Source organism: Dipodomys ordii, unplaced genomic scaffold (assembly GCF_000151885.1).
Source record: "Dipodomys ordii isolate 6190 unplaced genomic scaffold, Dord_2.0 Scaffold164, whole genome shotgun sequence".
NCBI classification, from domain to species: domain Eukaryota; kingdom Metazoa; phylum Chordata; class Mammalia; order Rodentia; family Heteromyidae; genus Dipodomys; species Dipodomys ordii.
The window spans coordinates 2,560,726-2,582,847 of NW_012267380.1; the positions used below are offsets into that span (position 1 = coordinate 2,560,726).

At 41.9% G+C, this 22,122-nt stretch overlaps 1 protein-coding gene and 1 pseudogene across 1 annotated transcript in view; one reads left to right on the forward strand and one right to left on the reverse strand.

The window, feature by feature from the left end:
- Nucleotides 1-22,122, reverse strand: part of LOC105998465 (S-adenosyl-L-methionine-dependent tRNA 4-demethylwyosine synthase-like) — an 83,099-nt gene that overhangs the window by 10,598 nt on the left and 50,379 nt on the right. Inside the window, exon 13 of the mRNA XM_013033174.1 lies at nucleotides 4,279-4,389. Within this exon, the coding sequence (XP_012888628.1) occupies nucleotides 4,279-4,389 (111 nt within the window). The remainder of the gene's footprint in view (nucleotides 1-4,278; nucleotides 4,390-22,122) is intronic.
- LOC105998492 lies at nucleotides 15,696-16,532 on the forward strand (annotated as a pseudogene).

Here is a 22,122-nt window from a genome sequence, read left to right on the forward strand (position 1 = left end):
CCTCTGCCTGCCAGGTACTGCCTATCTCCAACCTGACCCAAGGGTGTTACAGCCACACGTACCCTGTGTGTTTGCTAATCTGCACACAATTTGGTATAATACCATGTATGTTTTCTATTTTCAAGTCCTAGAACTACATTTCTTACTATCTTTTTTTTTTTTTTTGGTCAGTCATGGGGCTTGAACTCTGAGCCTGAGCACTGTCCCTCAGCTCTTTAGCTCAAGGCTAGCACTCTACCACTTGACACAGTACCACTTCCTGTATTTATTACTTTTGATGATCCTGGCCTGTAAACTTGGGCCCTAGGCCTGCTTGGTGGGTATATGACCATGTGGTCAGTCCTTCAGTCCTTTGCTTTCATAGTTTTTAGACAGGGTCTCTTGTTTATGCCTAAGCTGGTCTGGATCTTGACCCTCCAGTTCTTCCTGCAGAGCTGAAATGACAGATATCCTCCACTCTGTCCATCTTTTATTAACTGAGATGGGAAAGGAAATGAGGAGGGGTGGGAGAGAAGAAAGGGAAGGAAGGAGGGAGATATAAAGTGACCAAGTCATCAGCCAAGCTGCTTTATAATAATAGAGGTTTTACTGCACCATAATTTGAGGCAGCATACTTTAATAGCTAAATCGTAAATTAAAGCACCACTGATTGCTAATGTTGGCACAGTTTTAAGCCAGGACATATATTTTCAGATACAATTTGTATCTTTGCATCATTAAAGCTCTGGCCAAGAGTCACTTTTTGAAATTAAGAACAATTTCAAAAGAAAACATGAATAAAATATACACAGTCAGGGAACAACATCTCATTTGCGCCCTCTGCCTCTCCAGAGTAGAGTAATAGAGAAAGCTGAATTTACAAACAGCTGTGAACATCTGCATTGCCCCTCATGCACACAGACCATTCACTTTAAAAACACATGCTTCGAAAGTAGGGTCAGCTTTCAGAGACAAGGAATTTTCCTGCCACTTTCTCTTATTTTGTGGGCACTTAATTTTCAACAGAAGTCATGTGCCTCTTAGCTGAGTGTGGTGGTGCACACCTGTAACCCTCACTACTCAAGAGGCCAGGGCAGGAGAACTACAAGTTCAAATCCAACGAAAAGGCTTCATTTTCACAGTGAGACTTTGTCTCAATAAACAAACAAGAAACAGTAACAACAAAAAAGTCATTGGTGGGCCAGGAACTGGTGGCTCCTGCCTGTAATTCTACCTACTCAGGAGGTTGCGTTTAAAGCCAGCTCTGATAGGAAACTCCATGAAACGAGAAGTGGTGCTGTGGTTCAAAGTGGTAGAGCACTAGCCCCGAGCAGCAAAGCTCAGGGACAGCGCCCAGGCCCTGAATTCAAGCCCCATAACTGATGACAAAAACAAAACAAAACAAACAACAACAACAACAAAAACCAACAAAAGTCATTTGCCTCCTAAGCCTCCACAGGCTTAACTATCATTTCATGCTGATGAATACTAAATCCTGACTCCATGGCCTGTTCGAACCTATCCATGGTACTTAAAAGATGTCTGTTTTAACAGAGCTAACAGGAAATTCACAGTGTTGTCCCGTAACTTGCCTCCTGGCTTTCTCTACCTTGGTAAACTGCCTCACCTTCATGTCACTGTCCAAGCCAAAACCCAGGTGGTATTCTTTCTTGTTCTTTGGTCAGTTCAGGAAATTGAACTCAGGGTCTAACATTTCTCTACCACTTGAGCCACGCCTCCAACCCTTTTGCTTTAGTTTGTCCCTCTACAGGGCCTCGTGCTGTTCCCTGGGGCTGGCCTCACAGTGATCCACTACCAATGCCTTGGTAACTTTTTGCCTGGGCTAGACTCAAATGGCAATCCTCCCACTTCTACCACCACTCAGGTAGCTAGGATGACAGGAGTGCATCAATGTGCCCTCAGGTATTATTCATGATCTCTATTTTCTCACTCAGTGCATGTAGTTGTAAATTTTATAGGCTCTACTAACAAGAAGTATATTAAAGGCACCCACTGCTCTCCAGCTGCATTACAAGTGAGCTCCTCAATCATCACAGATTTTGCTAGGACTGAGCAATAACTTCAAAACTGGTCTACAAACTTCTGTCACTACCCTCCACAGTCCACTCGTGGCCCAGGAGTGAGCGATCCTTAAAAATCATTAACCAGGCTGTATCAGTACCCAGCTTCTATTCTCAAGGAGTAATACCCTAGTGCACCTCGTACTTAAAAAGCTTAAATTTAAGTTCAAGTCCAATTCCCCACCTTTCCTCAAAGTGCTTCATCAATCTGTCCCAGAGCTCCTGATCCACCCTGCATGCAGCAACCCTAAGGGTGCTGCCTGTGCTGTCCTGCTCCCTGCCACAATGCTACCACCCTACTAAACTTTGCCTACTATCTTGCTTCTAGTACCAGGCAACAGGCTTCCTAAAAAAGCCATCCTCTCAGAAGAGCCTTCCTGAAACAGGAAGCCATAAACACTATCAAAACAGCATACATATTCACTCTTCACCCAGAAATCCACCTAGAGGGATCCATCCCTAAGAACACTGCCAAAATATACCTGGAATGAGCAGTGCTAATGGACACCAGGCAGGATCACCAGGGTGATGTTTTCTGGACACACACTCTGTCTGAGTTTGATCGGTCTTCTGTTAGAGTGTATTAGCTGTACAACATAGTGGGTTTCACTATACTATATGTTCACTGCTCCTTCCATGTGTTTTGTGTCCATCAAGCACTTGGATAATGTTAACCCCCATCCCCACCACCCTGTGACCCTCTTTGGCCTCCTCCCCACCTTCCCCCTTCCCCCAATCCCCCGCCCAACTATTCCTTGTCCTCTTCCCAAATAGTTCCCTTCTAATTTCATGTCTCTTCTTAGTCTAGATTCCGTATTTGAAAAAGAAAGTAATCTATAATACTGTGAATATGTGAAATTTATGTAATTACCTAATCTCAATTAAAAAAAAAAGTGTCATCTGTCTTTCTGGATCTGGCTGACTTTGCTTAACACAATGATCTTCAGTTCCATCCATTTCTTTCCAAATGACATACTGTTCTCCTTTATGTCTGAATAATATTCCTTTGCATATAAACACCACATTGTATAACAGGACTATGTGGAAGTTTATAGTTTTATAAGGAAGCTCCATACAAATTGCCATGATAGCTGCATTAGTTGAATTCCCCACCAATAGTATAGAAATTGGCTTCTTGATCTAAGTACAAGTCCACAGGATATGCTGGGGGAAATCCATTTTCTGTGTGTATATGTGTGTATATTTAAAATATACATATATATGTGTGTATATATATTTAATATACAAATGTAAGAAAGAGAAAAGGCATAAGAGAGTGCTGAGGAAGAAACTTAAGACATGGGAATTGGAAGCTCCTATGGTCTTAGCCTGTAATCCTCGCTAGTGAGGAGGCTGAGATCTGAGTATCAAGTTACAGAGACCGCCCAGGCAGATAAATCTGTGAGACTCTGATTTCCAATTAAGTACCAAAAAGCCAGAACTGGAGGTGTAAACCTTGAGTGGAAAAACAAAACAAGAACAAGAGGCCCTGAGCTCAAGTCCTAGCACCAGCACCAAAAAAAAAAAAAAAGGGAAGCAAAGGATAGGAAGATAGGAAAAAGGAGAAGGGAGGAAAATAAAGTCTGGGGCTGACAATATAAAGCACTTGCTTAGCATGCACAAAGCCCTGAGGCTCAATCTCCAGCAAAAATAAATCGTTTAATTTAAGAAGAAATTATCCTTAAAATCTGAAGCCTTAGTGTTCCAATAATTTAAAATGTTTAAGTGCAAGCCTGGCACAGATCTCAGATCTGAGAGAATGAGACAATGTTGGGAGTCTGGGATGAGAGTAGAGAAAATAGGCTGGGTACAGGTGCAATGACTCTCAGAGGTGCTAGTGTTAAGGTGGGTGATGGGTGCCTGGGATCAGCAGATGCCCACCCATCTACTTCTGAAATGATATTTCACATCTTCCATAGTAAATGTTTATTAAAAGCCAGATGAATCCTCACCAAAACACTTACTTCCCAGGTTACTGTCCCTATGTAGAATGACTCATTCTGTGTCATCTTGGCCTCACTAAATGCAAGCTCCCGCAGACAAGTTTAGTCTTCCCTACGGCAGTTCTCCCAGGAGCATACTGGGTGCAGCAGGCTCCCAGTGAATACTGCTGGAGGGGTGAGGAAGCCAAGGGCCTCAGCCCTTACGGAGAGCTTGAGAGCACTTGCTGAGTGTGCCTCCGCCAGCACAGCATGAGGGCGCAGGGCCTGGGACCTACCTTCACCTCGATGAAGTCGGGGTTCCCCAGGGACACTAGCCGGGCATAAGCCTGGAGCTCATCCACGTTCCAAGACTTGACCAGTGTCAGTCTGTAGACAGTGCGTTGCTCCTACAAGAAAGGAAAAGCCAGCTTTGTTTTAGACTGAGTGGAAGTCACCAATTTACTTGTGAGATTCTCAAACTCTCAGTCCCCAGGGAAGGAGGTCAGGCGAGAGCTGGCACGGCCTGAGGTGATGTTCCGGGAGAGCCCCGCATGCCCTCATAGCGGGGCAGTAGATTTGGGAATGGGCTATTTTCCTCCCTCACAATGTCTAACCCTAAGTGGTTCTGAACCACATAATTCATGACACATTTGCACTGAACTTGATTTAGTAAGAAACAGCAAATTGATAGAACAGTCTCCAGCTGTGAGAATTAATTTAAAACCCTTAGTTTTCCAGATAATGACCAAACTGTTAATGTACTGCATATTTTTGTTGGCAGAAAAGGCACATTTATGGACTGTCCATGTCATCATTTGTTTACCTCAGAAGCAAAAGAAAGACAGTTAGACAACAATCATCAAAGCCCGATTCCTCAGCTCCCTTCTAGCAGCAAGCACACCAGACGCCGCAAAATTCTCAGAACCACATAGTTGAAATTTCAGGCTCACAGAGGCGGGACCTGCAGCTTGCTTAAGATCCACAGGTCAGGTACTGGTGGCTCCTGCCTATAATCCTGAATACTCAGGAGGCTGAGATCTGAGGACTGTAGTTTGAAGCCAGCCTGGGCTCAAAAGTAGTAGAGCTGTGAGCTCACAAAAGCTCACCGACAGCACTCAAGCTCTGAGTTCAAACCCAGTGATAAAAAAAAAAAGAAGAAGAAAAGAAAAGATAAAAGAAAAGAACACCCACAGAACACAGCCAAAGGTATGTTTGTGGTGGTGTGAGGCAAGCCCTCAGGTGATTCCCCACCAACCATGTCATGCCAGGGAACAGGGCTCCAAACAACCAAGACAAAGTGAGGTGAGAGTTTGGGAAGGAAAGGACCCAGGCCTGTGCTTTCTTCTGTATCAAATAAGGGAGAAGAAACAGTAGCATATCCCATGGGAACAAAGCTTAGCTTCCCAACACCATATCCAGAACCAGCTGTGGCAGAGTTTAGAAAATCACAGTGAGCCTTTCCCACTTCCTTCATGGTTGACACCAGGTCCCGTGTGAGCACATCCACTCACCCTCTTCTCTTTCACGGCCAGTGCTTCTTTCTTGTGTCTTCTTAAAGACTCCACATATCAGGAAGGTGCAGATGATGTTGTTTTCTCTTCTAGACACTTTATCATTTTGCCCTCCATGTTTGTATCTAAACTCCACCACAGCTGGTTCTGGATATGGTGTTAGGAAGCTAAGCTTCATTCCCACAGGGATACGCTGCAGTACTCAAGTACACTGAAGTCACTGTGAATTTGTTCTAAGAAGTCTACTGTCCATTTGTCTATATATGTCCCCAGAACACTGTTGCTCTGTGTTAAGAAGTGTCCCGCAGAAATGGCGGTGCCCAACCTGGGCATATGTCTGTGCTTCTTTAAGGGAGCAAGAAGCAGACAGATCACTAAGGGGTGAGCTATCTGGGTGAGCTTAGGCATGCGTCTGCATGTCTGTAAAATCAGGAGAGAAATACTGTCTGCACTCTCATAGCACTATCATGAAATTAAAGTTAGCTAAACCAAGGATTCTGGGACTGACACACAGCAAACCATGGACAGCATTTGACTGAATGACCAGTACCATGGACAGTGGGGGTGAGGGTGGGGAATGAGTCACTACACTAAACTGGCTGGCTACTGCCATCAGCACCAAGGACAGCTCCTGGCTGTTACAGCCAGCACAGCTTCTGGCTGCTTCCAGAAACAGCACCATGAACAATACCAAGTAGCTAAGCAAAACCTAGATTGAGAAATGAGATAATTGGGAGGATGGAGGCCCGAGACAAGAAGAACCAGTAGCATCTCTCCTGCCTCTTCAATTTACAAAAAACAAACTGAATATTGACCAAACAAACTAACCCACAAGCACAATCCACACCTCTGTCTACAACCACAGGAGTAGAATTATCAGACTCACTGTAATTATACTTCGACTTGCACTACTGTTTAAACTGTTGATGAGGAACAGTAAGTCAATTAAGCACAAAGACAAAACTATAAGGTATCCAAACTGAAGAACAGGAAGTCCTAGAGAAGCTCTTGTACAAACAAAGGAATTAAGTAACTAGCGATTTAAACCACAACTGGGAACTGGAGCACAGATCTAACAAGACAATGAAAGCATAAACTGCTCCACATCACGGTGAAGAAAATCTGATACAACAGGAAAAGAAATCGTGAAGGAACCTCATCCCAAGCTGCAGTGAGAGAGACATGTCTATAATCCCAGCAAACCCAGGGGTGGAGACAGGAGGATCTCCGCCCAAAGCCAGCCCCAGGCTGACTTATCTGAAAAACTAATGAAGTGCTGAGAACAAGGTTCAAGTGGCAGTGCTTGCAAGAGGCCCTGAGTTCACATACCAGTAACATAAAAAATAAAAAAATAAAGAGAAAACACAGGTACAAAAAACTGTTCACACTACTATTTTAAAAGCATAAGACTAGGAATAACCCAAATTTCATCTAAAGGACTCTGACTGATAGTGTATACCATCTAACAAAGCACTACACAATGGTAAAAATAAATAACTACATTGGAAGTCTCTCCTGAGATCCATGGGAGAGGCCACAGGGCAGACCACCGCCCAGGACAAAGGACTGACAGGTGGAACAGAGGCCATGTTCCCAGGAGTCACTGATAGGACTACTGGCTCCAAAACTAGCCAGAGATAACACCCAGACCCTGAGTTCAAGCCCCAGAACTGGCACACCAGCACACGTAAATGCACGCATGCATGCATACACACAGACACACACACACACACACAGGGCCAGCCATGAATAGTATGAAACCTTTCTACATGGTGGTGCTGGGGTTTGAACTCGGGACTCTGTGTTTGAGTCATGTTCCTAGCCCATTTTGTTTCAGTTATTTCTCAAATAATTATTCTTCTTGTTTTTATTCCCAGGCCAGCCTGGACCTTAACCAGGTAGCTAGGATGACAGGTGTGCTATGTTATTTATTTTTTAAGCAAGTTGGCTATATAGTTTGACTGGTCTTGAACTTAATATTTTTTTTTCCTCAGCCTCCCAAGTTCTGGGATTATAAGCATGTGCCGCCATGCTGGGTGTAATATTTCTTAATTAGTACCCTAAGTCTAAGAAACTAAAATGCTTTGAAATTAGAAAATCCTCATATTGCACAGTTTTATGAATAAACTAAAGCCAATGAATTATCTATTTATTTACAAGGTTATTTTATGCTACATAAATTATATCTCAATTAAAAATGGAAATAAGACAGGTGCCAGAAGCCCACACCTGTAACCTTAGTTACTTAGGAGGCTGAAATCTGAGGATAGCAGTTTGAAAGCCGACCCAGGCAGAAAAGACCCCAATTAACCAGTCAAAAATCTGGAGGTAACTGGACAGGAGTCCAAGTGGAGCTATGCTGCCGGTCCCTGGCTGAAGTTGGGAACTGCATTCACGGGCTACAGCAGCTGGCGGCGGAAGGAGCCCAACCTGTGTGCTCCAGGCGGGTGCTACTGACCCAGGAACCAACCCAGAACCAAGTGAAGACAGACACCTACTGCCCAAAACAGAGTTTGGGATTTGACTCTAATAATCCCTGAATCCTCATGCGAAAAACACAGTGAAAAATTACAAAATTCATCAACAGCCAATACAGCAAGCCATTCCCAAAGGCCAGCAGCCATGCAGGGAAGAACTCTAGTGAAGGCAAAAAAGAAGTGGAAGACAAACTCTACACCCAAGAGTTGGTAGAGGCAAAGACTCAGAATTGAAGAAATGGATCCGAAATTTAAAGAACTAAGTAACAATTATTAAAAGGGATTCGGGATTTCAAAAAGAAATGCACTGAAGAATAGATGCAGTACACACATCGCTAAAAAACAAAATTAATACTTTGAGAAATGACGTAGAAATCATAAATAGTTCCATTTCCTCTACGCAAACTACAATGGAAGTTAACAGAGTGAATGAAATGGAAAATAGAATATCAGGTACTGAAGACAAAATGCAGAAACTGTGGGCTGGGAAGGTGGCTCAGTGATACAGTGCTTGCCTTAGATGCATGAGGCCCTGGGTTCGATTCTCAGCACCACATAAGCAGAAAAAAAACGGAAGTGGCCTGTGGCTCAAGTGTTAGAGCATTAGTCTTGAGCTGAAGAGGGACAGTGCCCAGGCCCAAAGTTCAAGCCTCACAACCGACCAAAAAAAAAGAAAAATGCAGCAATTGGGAGAAATGTCACAGATAAGGAAAAAACACTCAAAATATGCCAAAGGGAAGTCCAAGAAAGAGCAGACAATGCCAAGAAATTTAACCTTCATATATTAAGGATGGATAAAGGTGAGGAATACTAGAAAGGTATAACACTTATTCAATAAAATTATCACCAAAAATTTCCCCAATCTTTGTTTGTTTGTTTTTTTGTCGGTCATGGGGCTTGAACTCTCGGCTTGGGTGCTGTCCCTCAGCTCTTCAGCTCAAGGCGAGCGCTCTACCACTTGAGCTACAGCGCCACTTCCAGTTTTCTAGTGGTTTATTGGAGATAGGAGTCTCATGGTCTTTCCTGCCCGGGCTGGCTTTGAACCGAGATTCTCAGATCTCAGCCTCTTGAGTAGCTAGGATTACAGGCGTGAGCCACCGGCGCCCGGCAATTTCCCCAATCTTAAAAGAGAAAAATCTCACCTACATAACAGAAGCATACGGAACACCTAGCAAACAGGATTCTAGGAGGAACACTTCTAGGTACATCATAGTAAAAAGGCTAGCTCTGAATAATAAAGAAACTATCTTGCATGCAGCAAAAGCAAAGAAGGAGCTATACTAAAATGGAAAAAAAAAAATCAGAATCACTGCAGATCTCTCCACACAGACAATGAATGCAAGGAAAGCCTGGGAAAGTACCATCCGAGTCCTGATAACCAGTAACTGCCAACCCAAATTGGTATATCCAGCGAAGCTAGCATTCACATTCAATGGAGAAACTAAAATGTTTAATACTAAAGAAAAACTAAATGAATTAATAAACAATAAGCTAACACTACAAAGATTATTAAGAGGGGGAATACAATCTGAAGAAAACAAGAGCAGGGATCCATATCAGACAGATATCACTAGAAGACAAACTTAGTAAGCACAGGAGGAAAGAAAAGAAGAAAAACTTAGGAAAGCAGGAAAATGACAAGAAACACAATGTACCTCTCTATGATAACCATACATATTAATGGATTCAATTCACCAATTCACCAAAGAAAAAGAACTGCAGACTGGATCAGAAAACAAGATCCATCCACCTGTTGTCTTCAAGAGACCCATCTCTTGCCAGGCATGGTGGCTCACTCCTGCAATCCTACCTACTATGGAGGCTGAGATCTAAGGATCACTATTCAAAGCCAGCCTTGGGCAGGAAAGGATGTGAGACTCTTATCTCCAATAAACCACTCAGAAAATAGCTTGAGCTGTGGCTTGCCTTGAGCTGAAGAGCTGAGGGACAGCGCCCAGGTCCAGAGAGAGAGACCCATCTCACAGCAAAAGATAAAAACAAACTCCAAGTAAAGGGATGGAGGAAGATCTACCATGCAAATGCTCCCGGCAAGAAGGCAGGAGTTGCCATCCTGATATCTGACAAAATAAACTTTTCATTAAAATCGATACAAGAAGACTAAGAAGGATACTACATATTAGGAACAATCTAAGAAGAGGCTATCGCCATTATCAATTTATACTCTCTAAACATTGGAGCAACCAAATATGCTAAGCAAATACTCTCAGACTTAAAGGAAAAAATAGATCCAAAGCCGGGCACTGGTGGCTCACGCCTGTAATCCTAGCTACTCAGGAGGCTGAGATCTGAGGATCACGGTTCAAAGCCAGCCCGGGCAGGAGAGACTGTGAGACTTCTCCAATAAACCACCAGAAAACCGGAAGTGGCACTGTAGCTCAAGTGGTAGAGTGCTCGCCTTGAGCTGAAGAGCTGAAGGACAGCGCCCAGGCCCAGGGTTCAAGCCCCACAACCGACAAAAAAAAAAAAAAAAAAAAAAAAAGATCCAAATACAATAATACTATGAGACTTTAATACTCCACTCTCATCAAGGACAGGTCTACAAACCACAAGATTGGCAAAGAAGCCTCCAAATTAAATGATATCTCAACTGAACTCAATTGACATCTACAGAGTTTTCCATCTAAAAACAACCCAGTACACATTCTTCTTAGCAGCCCATGGAACTTTCTCAAAAATATATCATATCATAGTTCATACAAAGAATTTAAGCAAATAAAACAGGATGGACATAATCCCTTGTATTCTATCTGACCACAGTGGAATCAAGCTAGTTCTCAGTAACAAAGCATACCATAGAAATTACTCAAATACATAGAAATTGAACAGCACACTTCTGAGCAACACCTGGGTCACAGAAAAAATTAAAGAAGAAATTAAAAAGTTCCTACAATTCAATGAAAATGAATATACATCAGAAAGAAATCTCTGGGACATGACAAAAGCAGTCCTCAGGGATAAATTTGTTGCTTTCAGTGTACACATCAAGAAAATAGACCAAGTAAATACTCTCATGATGCAACTAAAACTGCTAGAATAGCAAAAAAAAAAGGACCCAAAGTTACTAGATGGAATGAGATAACCTATAAAATAAGATCTGAAATTAACAAGATAGAGATTAAGAAAACTATAAATAAAATTAATAAAACAAGAAGCTGGTTTTTTAAAAAGCATATTAATAAAATTGACGGACCTCTGGCAAGATTAACTAAAAAAAGAAGAGAGACACACAAATCAATAAGATCAGGATGCCAGAGGAAAAATTACAACACACATCCAAAACATCCAAACAATCATAAAGAACTATTTCCAGAATCTGTACTCACTAAGGAAGGAAAACGTAGCAGAAATAGATGAGTTTTTAGAGAAATATAAATTGCTCAAACTGAACCAAGAAGAAGTAAATTAATTAAACAAGCCAATAACTTACAATGAGATAGAGGGAGCAATCAGAAGTCTTCTAATAAGGAAAACCCAGGCCCAGATAGATTCACTACAGAATTCTGTAAGACCTTTAGAGAGGAACTAATACCTATACTCCTCAAGCTCTTCCATGAATAGAAGCAGAGGGAGAAATCCCAAACTCATTCTACAAAGCCAACATCACACTCATCCCCAAACCAGGCAAAGACCCAACCAAAAAGGAGAATTACAGGCCAATTTCCTTGATGAACACAGATGCAAAGCTCCTCAATAAAATTTTAGTCAACAGAATCCAGAAACACATTAAAAAAAAATCCCACATTATGATCAAGTAGATTTCATCCCAGAGATGCAGAGATGGTTTAACATACGTAAGTCAACAAATGTAATCCATTATATCAACAGATTCAAGGACAAGAACCACATGATTATCTCCATACACTTGGAAAAGGCTTTTGATAAAATACAACATCCATTCATGTTAAAAGCTCTGGAGAAAATAGGAATAGAAGGAACATTTCTTAAAACAATAAAAGCCATATATGACAGACCAATAGCCAATATTATACTAAACGAGACAAAGCTATAACCAATTCTCCTAAAATCAAGAACAAGGCAAGGATGCCCACTCTCTCTACTCTCTTCAATATAGTTTTGGAATCCTTAGCCAGAACAATAAGGCAAGAAAAGGATATTAAAGGGACCCACATAGCGAAGGAAAAAATTAAACTACCCCTATCTGCAGATGACATGATTTTATGCCTTAAGAACCCCAAAAACTCCTCTCCCAAACTCCTAAAACTTACAAACCACTTCAGCAAAGTAGCAGGATACAAAATTAACCCACAAAAATCAGTTACCTTTCTGTACACCAACAATGTAAAGCAGAAAGGGAAATCAGGCAAACAACCCCATGCACAATAACCTCAAAAAAATATATCTAGGAATTAACCTAACCAAAGAGGTAAAGGACCTAATTAGTGAAAACTACAAAAATCTAAAGAAGGAAATAAAAGAAGATACCATAAAATGGAAGGACCTTCCATGTTCTTAGATAGGCAGAATCAATATTGTGAAAATGGCTATACTGCCAAAATTGATATACAAGTTCAACGCAATCCTCGTCAAAATCCCAATGATGTTCTTTACTGAAATAGAGAAAACAATCCAAAAATTCATATGGAACAACAAAAGACCTAGAATAGCCAAAGAAATTTTAGGCAAAAGAAACAACCCAGGAGGGATCATGATACCAGATTTCAAGCTCTACTACAGAGCCATAATAACAAAGGCAGCTTGGTATTGGCACAAAAACAGACCTGAAGACCAATGGAACAGATTAGAAGATCCAGAAATAAAATCATATACCTACAACCAGCTGATATTTGACAAAGGAGCCAAAGACATACAGTGGAAGAAACACAGCCTCTTCAACTACTGGTGCTGGGAAAACTGGGTGGCAACATGCAGAAAACTAAAAGTGGACCCCAGCCTGTCACCATGTACTAACATCAACTCAAAATGGATTAAAGACCTTAACATCAAACTTGAAACTCTGAAACTACTGCAGGACAGAGTAAGAGACACTCGAACTTATAGGCACAGGCAGGAACTTCCTGAACAAAGAGTTCCAGGGTCACAAATTGGAGAAAGACTTGACAAATGGGACTACCCTAAAATATAAAGTTTCTGCACAACTAAAAACATAGCTGCCCAACTAGAAAGACAACCAACCAATTGGGAAAAAATATTTACCATCAACCTATCAGAGAAAGGCCTAATATCCATTATATACAGGGAATTCAGGAAACTAATCCCTCCCAAATCTAACAAACTAGGGGCTGGGAAGATGGCTCAGTGGTAGAGCGCTTGCCTTGCAATGCATGAGCCCCTGGGTTCGATTCCTCAGCACCACATAAAAAAGCCGGAAGTGGCGCTGTGGCTCAAGTGGTAGAGCGCTAGCCTTGAGCTGAAGAGCTGAGGGACAGCGCCCAGGCCCAGAGTTCAGGCCCCACAACTGGACCCAAAAAAAAAAAAAAAAAAACCAAATCTAACAAACTAATCATTAAATGGGCAAGGGATCTAAAGAAAGACTTCTCAGAAGAGATAAAAAATGGCAAAGAAACACATGAGTAATGTTCATCATCCTTGGCTATAAAGGAAATACAAGTAAAAATAACCCTAAATGTGCCCACCGGAGGGAAGCCAGGAGGAGGACACAGAACTCGAGGGAATCAGAGAAAAACATACAACAGTGGGACTCATCAGCTGCACTGGACATTGATCAAAATGAACGAAGCAACTCAATGGTAGTGATGGAAGGGAGGGAACGAGTGGGAAAGAGGGAACAGCTGACACTATGCAAAACAAAAGAAATGTACATATCACCCAATGTGGAAGAAATAACTGTACTGCAAAGCTCATAGAACTCATAAATGTTATAGACGACGATAGACATTTGCCCCATGAAAGTTAGAATGTGTTTGTGACTTTAAACATCACTATCCCACAATACTGTGAAATTTGGGAAACTATGTAATCACTTAATCACAATAAAGAATTTGAAAAAAAAAAAAAAAAAAAAAAAAAAAAACCTGAAATACCACCTTACCCTAGAGTTACAATGGCCCACATCCGAAATTCAGCCAATGACAAATGCTGACAGGGATACAGAGAAAGAGGGACCCTATTACATTGTTGGTGGGAATATACACTAATACAACCACTTTGGAATGCAGTCTGGAAGTGCCTCAGAAAGCTAAATATAGACCTCCCCTATAACCCAGCCATACCATTCTTAGGCATCTACCCTGAGAAACAGGAACCAGGCTACAAGGACACAAACACCTCCACGTTCACTGCTGCACTGTTCACAATAGCTAAGATATGGAAACAACCCAGATGCCCACTACAGATGAATGGATCCAAAAATTGCAGTACCTATATACAATGGAATATTATGCCACCATTAGAAAGGACAAAATAATGGCAGGGAAATGGATGGAATCAGAGTAAATCATTTTGAGTGAAGTCAGTCAAGATCGGAGAGACAAACAGCACATGGTCTCCCTGATATGTGAATATTAAATCCAACATGTTAAAGCCCACAACTGACAAAAAGGAGATAAGACAAAGTAAACAGGACTCAAGAAACAAAGTACATGTACTTAATTTGTCATATAATTTCTAAATGACTCCATGTTCTTGCCCTCATATATGGTGTATATGTGTGTGTATATTTGTGTGTGTGTGTACATCTGCGGGAAGCTAGAAGGAGAGCACAGAATCAGAGGGAAACAGGGAGAAAAACTACAACACGGGCATATCAGCTATACTGGATATTGATGAAAATGAATTAAACAACTCAAGGGCAGCAATTGGAAGGAGGGAATGAGAGGGAAAGAGGGAATAGCTTATAAAAGGAAAGAAATGTATGTATCACCCAATGTGGAAGAAATAGTTGTATTGTCAAAGCTTATAAAATTCACAAACTTTATAGCCATGCTAATGACAATTTGCCTTGTGAAGGTTAAAATGTATATGTGACTTTAAGTAGCACTTTAAGTATCCCACAATACTGTGAAATTTATGTAATAACTTAATCTCAATGAAAAAATTATTTTTAAAAAAATCTGGAAGTAACACTGTGGCTCAATTGGTAGAGTGCTAACCTTGAGCACAAAGAGGCTCAGGGACAACATCCAGGCCCTGAGTTCAAGCCCCACAACTGACAAAAAAAAGGAAACAAAGAGATATTACCTGTAAGTTACATAACGTGTACCTAAAGAGTTAGAAAGTAAAGAGTAGTATAAATAAAGGAGAAAAAATAAAACAAAAAGGCAGAAATGAAGTGGAAATAGTCAGAACATAAAGATAAGCAACAATCCCAAAAGGCTATTTGTAGAAAAAATTTGAGAACATTGAGAAATAACTGGAGAAATTGATAAGAATTAACAGTATAGCCATGGATGAGAAGAAGCACAGAGAAGAGAGCATTACAAGCTGGTTCCCCACACCACTGTGAAACACTGAATGAATGAAGTCCAGGGAAAATGCAACTTACTAAGCCAATAAAACTCTGAATGGCCCATCATTGGTAATGGGCTTTTGTTGTGACGTCAAAATCCTCTGAAAAGGAAAATGAGGCCTCATTCCCCAGCCTTTATGAAGTCAACATAATGCTGGGGCTTAATACTGACAAAGTCACTCAGAAAAAGAAAACTATAGTTTAGCATTGCTCATAAACAGAGATGAAGGTAATGCGGGTTCTCCCGCAGTCACCGAGGAGCGACGGCCAAGGCCGCGACCAGGGAGTGAGGCGGCAGCTTGTAGCAGACCGCGCGACACCATGGAGGGTGGCGGGGGAAGTGGCAACAAGACCACTGGAGGGCTGGCCGGCTTCTTTGGAGCCAGTGGGGCCGGCTACTCGCACACGGACTTGGCCAGCGTGCCGTTAACTGGTATGAACCCTCTATCTCCTTATTTAAATGTGGATCCACGATATCTGGTGCAGGACACCGATGAGTTTATTTTACCTGCTGGAGCCAATAAAACCCGGGGGCAGATTCGAACTAGCCTTCTTTACTATTGGAGGATGTTGCATGACAGGGGCTGCATTTGGAGCAGTGAATGGTCTTCGTCTAGGATTGAAGGAAACCCAGAACATGGCCTGGTCCAAACCAAGAAACGTACAGATTTTGAATATGGTGACTAGGCAAGGAGCACTTTGGGCTAATACTTTAGGTTCTCTGGCTTTGCTCTATAGTGCATTGATGTTATTATTGAGAAATTACGAGGAGCAGAAGATGACCTGAACACATAGCAGCTGGAACTTTGACAGGCATGTTGTACAAATGTACAGGTGGCCTTCGAGGAGTAGCACGAGGTGGACTGGCAGGACTAACACTTACCAGCCTCTATGCACTATATAACAACTGGGAGCACATGAAAGGCTCCTTGCTCCAACAGTCACTCTGAAGATTTTTGCCACCTCGGAAATGGAGGACACTTCAGTAATCTTTCAAATCAATTAAGTCAGTCTGGAGTTAAGTGCCCTCTTCTACCTACAACTACTTTCAAAAATTGGAGGTTGTGATTTGCTGTGGTGAAGATCATGAATGGTTGACCCAGACCGGCACTCCTTTCCCTTAATGAGCTGAAGCCAAAATCCTGTGGTAGCTCACTCAGTAATGTGGTTCTCCTTTGGAGATGATCTTGGACCTGTCCTCTCTTCCTACCCTCTGAACTGGAAAACCACTCCCAGAATTCAGGTCCTGCTGATTGTCAATATTTTATCACCAAGTATATTTAATCATCTGAAACTCTAATGCTGCCCATGTTCCAAATAAAGGGTGAGAATAGAACCAAAGTCATAACTCCAATCTAAACACAGTTGATATCTGTTTAAAAAAAATCTTTCCTATATATAAGGTGAAAGTTAAAAGTTACTCTTGAGCCAGGCACTGGTGGCTCATGCCTGTAATCCTAGCTACTCAGGAGGCTGAGATCTGAGGATAGTTCAAAGCCACTCCAGGCAGGAAAGGCTGTGATCTTATCTCCAATAAACCATTCAGAAAACCAGAAGTGGCACTATGGCTCAAGTGGTAGAGCGCTAGCCTTGAGCTGAAGAGCTGATGGACAGGGCCCAGGCCCAGAGTTCAAGCCCCACAACCGACAAAAAAATAAAATAAAAAATAAGTTAAAAAAAATAAAATAAAGAGATGGAAGTATCTTTACAATTACAACCCATGAAACACAAAATAGATACATAATAACCAATTGGTTTATTTTAGAAATACACTGTAGTGCTTAAAAATCACTTTAATTCACAAATAAGGAAAAAAATCATGCCATCTCAGTAGATGTAGAATAAGCAATAAGTACTTAATTGAAAATTCAACAGCCATTCATTGTTTAAACAAAAAAACAGTTTCTGTAAGCTAGGAAACAAAAGGGACTTAATGACTAGCAAAATTCATACTAAATACTAAGTTAATGCTAAATACTAAATACTAAGTAAATACTAAAAACAACCTCCAGTGCTGGGAAGGTGGCTCAGTGGTAGAGTGCTAACCTTGACCTAAAGAGCTGAGAGACAATGCCCAGGCCCAGAATTCAGGCCCCATGACCAAAACAAAAACTCCAACCCTGAATCTTAAGAAAAAACAAGAAACCTGTCTTTGTACTCTACAAGAAATATATATGTATATATATATATATATTTATATACATACATACATATATACAATTATTAGTCATTTTATATAAGTATTTTAGAACAGTTGCTAAATTTATGGTAAATGTTCACAAATCTATTTTATTTCTACATGTCTGTTAAAATTAAAACTGGAAAAAATGTAAATATATTTTCCCAATGGTCCCCAACATTATTATACATCTATAATGCCCCTAACAAAAATCATACATGTCCTCTTTAGAGAAAACTATAAAACATTTTTATTACTATTTTTTTGTTATTGTAAAGGTGATATTACAAAGTAAAACATCATTTTTTCTATGAAGGCATTCTGAACAAATGAAAACATATTGTTCACAAATCTGTGTAACACAGGGATTCGAGATTAGGAAAGATGAACCATGGGCTACATGCAGCCCCTCTGTCTGTTCTTGTGCAGTTCCACCACAAAGATTATGATGGAGGAAGTGGCGCTGTAGCTCAAGTAGTAGAGCGCTCGCCTTGAGCTGAAGAGCTGAGGGACAGCGCCCAGGCACAGAGTTCAAGCCCCATGACCGACAAAAAAAAAAAAAAAAAAGATTATGATGGATCTGATCCGACAACAGAGTACAGACATTAAGTCCACTTGAGCAAAGTGCTCCACCCCCAAGGTCAGCTCAGCACATGTTCCCTTTAGACTGCAATGTCAAAACTGCATTTGATCACTACTGTTTTGAATTTTGCAAATGCAAAAGAGAAGAACAGAAGAGCAGAACAACGGAGGCCCATACAGATGTGGAGCAATGACCCTTGGCTGCATGCAAATGGGTGGAGCTCACACATACAGAAGAAAATTACATGGGTCCTCATTGGTCAACTGTCATCATCCCATTCCCATAAAGCTCAAACACATGCAGGGCCATGGGTCAGAGTAAGAGGGAGATGCGGGGGGAGGGGAGTGGCGTAGACTCAGAGGGTGTGGTCAATGTTCTGTGTCTTGGGAAGTTTGCTGGTTTCCTGGTGACACGATGATTCACCCAGATAACTGTTGAGATCTCATGTGTGTGATACATGCCAATAAGAAAGTTTATGAAAAAAAAAAAAATAAGCTGGGTGCCAGTGGCTAACACCTGTAATCCTAGCTATTCAGGAGGCTAAGATCTGAGGATCACTGTTCAAAGCCAGCCCGGGCAGGAAAGGCCATGAGACTCTTATCTCCAATAAACCACCAGAAAACTAAAAGTGGCGCTGTGGCTCAAGTGGTAGCACTTGCCTTGAGCTGAAGAGCTTAGGGACAGCACCCAGGCCTGGAGTTCAAGCCCCATGATCAACAACAAACAACAAAAAAAAAGCTTATAGAAAATAAACACTGAAAGTGCCAAAAGTACTCAAGGGAAAGTAATGTAAGAAATTCTGTCACGTGAAAGGAGAAGCAAGGGGGCTGGCAGGCTCTGCAGCCAATGTCATCTTGCTTCTCTTGGCTATCTCACATATCTACCATGAAAGGTTTACAAGTCTGAGGCTAAGAGTTTGAATTCTGCTGCTTCACATTCTGGGTAAGGCTATTCTCTCCCACCCAGACTGCAGCCCTTAATGTCAAAGATTTAGCTTTGGCAATTCAATTTATCTTTGCAATTCAAGACAAACTAGTCGGAGCTTTGTCAAAACAAGATAAAACTGTATACTAAAATATGGTACTGGCTTACTAGTAATCAAAGAAATGTAAATTGAAGCAGTAATGAGGTGCCATGTTGGCTGATCAAGTTGGCAGAGTCTAAAATAGCAATGCTCCATGCTGCCTGGGGCTCAGCATGACAGGCATCCTCATGCCTGTGCAAACGTTTGGAAAGGAACTTGGCAACATGATTAAGGAATCTGAGAAGTATAAACATCTGTTGACCTGCCCATTCTATTTTCTAAAACTTCAGGCCAATGGAAATGACAAAATTGTAGACAGATACCAATGAATAAGGACATCCCCTTCCAGCTTTACTTATAGTACTGAATATTGCTCCCAAAGAAAGGCTACATGTTTAATGATTCAGCCATTCAATAACACTAAAGATGACATTTCAGAATGGTGTGGATGAACCCTACATTTCTAAGGAATATACTAGAACACAGCAGTCAGAACAAATGTAATTCTCAGAAAGGAGAGGGGTAAAGGAGTGGGGAGCTTGCTTTTTTTCTGCCTTATTCCCACTGTAAATAACTGTTCTAGAGTAGAACATTAATGACAGTTATTTTTATAATACTTGTTTTAAAATGCTAGAAACAAAATTATCCATGTGACATAGCATGAGTGACAAACATATTCGCACAGGAAAAGGTGGCTACTGACTGCAGATGGGACTGGATTGGCTTAACTCTCCTGCCTCGGTCTAACAGATCCCACAAAGAAAATTCTCCTGCTTAAAGGCCAAGCAAAGGGCATAGAAAAGATCTGCCTTGGGTTCAGCATACCTGAGAAGACCCTGCACGGGCACTGGCGCATGGGACACAAGAATCATGGACCTAGACCATGATTACAGCAGGATACAGCCTGCAGACCTTGACCAGGACAACAATGATGGGAATCACTTAAGACTAAGGACCTATTCCCACAGCAGCAACCCGAGCCCAGGCAATGGAGGGAAGGTTGAAGTACAGAAAAATTAGACAATGTGGCTGAGAGCACTGGCAGCTGGCAGACAAGAACAATGACTGCAAAGGAAGCAGCCAGACAGCTTGGGGGCCGGGGAGAGGGTAGAAGGAAGGAGGGAAAGAGGAAGGTTGGGAGGGAGGGAGAGAAGGAAAAGGGAGACAGAGGAAGAAGTAGGGAGGGAGAGGGAGAGGGAAATCGGGGTGGGGAAGGAGAAAGAGAGGAGGACCTGGAGAAAGAACCCTAAGGGGCTCTCAGCATTGCTGTCTCCTCATTCTACACTGCCCTACTATACAAGTGTAAGTAAAAGTTAAAGACTGCCAGAGGCCAAGGTGTAGAATACTGGTGTGGGATAAGGCACAGCACTACATGCACACAGGACCCCTGGCCCAAGCCTGTCCCTGGGCTATCCCAGGTAACAGGTGAAAAGCAAATAGTCACATTGGTTAACACTGTGGTGAGGTGCCTGAGGAGGGGACTGGTTAACACTGTGGTGACATGCCTGAGGCCAGAGACTATTGGACGCAGGGAACACTCTACTTAATAGAATGGAAAGAGCCATCAAGCTACAAAACTGAGGAGCCTTCCAATAGGGAAGAGTCTACCTGCCACATGACTCCAGTTACCATGACTTTCTGGAAAACTATAGAGACAGAAAAAAGATGGGGGTTTGCCAGTGACATGGGAGGAGGAAGAGCAGATGGATGGTGCGGAAGAGTCATCAGGGCAGAGACTGATTCCCACACTGAGTAATGGGGGTACAAGGCATGCTGTATCAAGACCACAGAAGTTCACAGCACAGTGCAAGTGAGCCTCAGAGTCTCCTCCCCACAGATACCTTGCCAGACACCTTGCCACAATCTCACCATGAGAAAGGCATCAGATAGTCCTAATTGAAGGAGAGGCTATGACATGCGTGACCGTGTCCTCAAAGCTGCGGCAGTCTCCAAACCTGTCCTGCCATGAGGAGTTATGGAAGCAAGTCACCAAGAGCAACGTGGTGTCCTGCAGTCAGGAAATCCTAAGAGATGTGTTCCAACATGGACTTAAGGTGTCCCTAGTGGCTTCTAAATATTATCAAATGGAACATGTAACAACTGAAAATGGGGAAGCCAATGTGTGCCAGAGAAGCCATGTGCACAGAAGGTGCCATCCTGGTACTTCCACACACCTAGGTCTGTCCTCTAAGACAAGTTCACTGAAAGAAAGAGTATCCTCAGCTGCACATAGTAAGCTAACAATCAACCAGGTAAATGCAGCAAGTAACAAATCCATGGAAATGGGACACCCCTATTTAAAGAATAAGGTAAAATTGTTTGCAGGTGAACAAAGCAGATTGAAAGTATATTGTTTAATAAAAGCAAAAAAAGCAACTATAGGAAGAATGAAAAGCAGGGAAAATCTGTATTTTTTAGACCAAGTACCACTTGTACAACCAACTCCTTCATCATTCCCACCATCCCTGGGCAGGCACTGCCTTTGCCCTGGGCAAGGCAAAAGCGTTCCCTGCAATGGGCCTGGACACATCAAAGTCACAGCCCAGCTTTCCGGGTGCCTCCACATCCAGGAGACACTTTAGACACTTGCCTAGTGCAGCAGATCAAAAGACAGCAATATTCTATTGTGAGCCTCAGGCAGAAAGGAAGAAAAAAATTTTTTGTGGAAGATAAATCTTTCAATAGTTAGCTCTGAAAGCCAACACAGTTAATAGCCAAAATGAGTAAAAAACACAGTAAAAGGCTTCTTGAGGTTAGGGTCTCCCAACCTCGTTGGGGGTTGTGTGGTGAGGAGAAATGACTGACATGTCCACTTGAGCTTCACACACTGACATTTTATATAACACAAACCCAAAGCTAGAAAAACATCTCACCAGAAAGACTAAACCGACACAGATA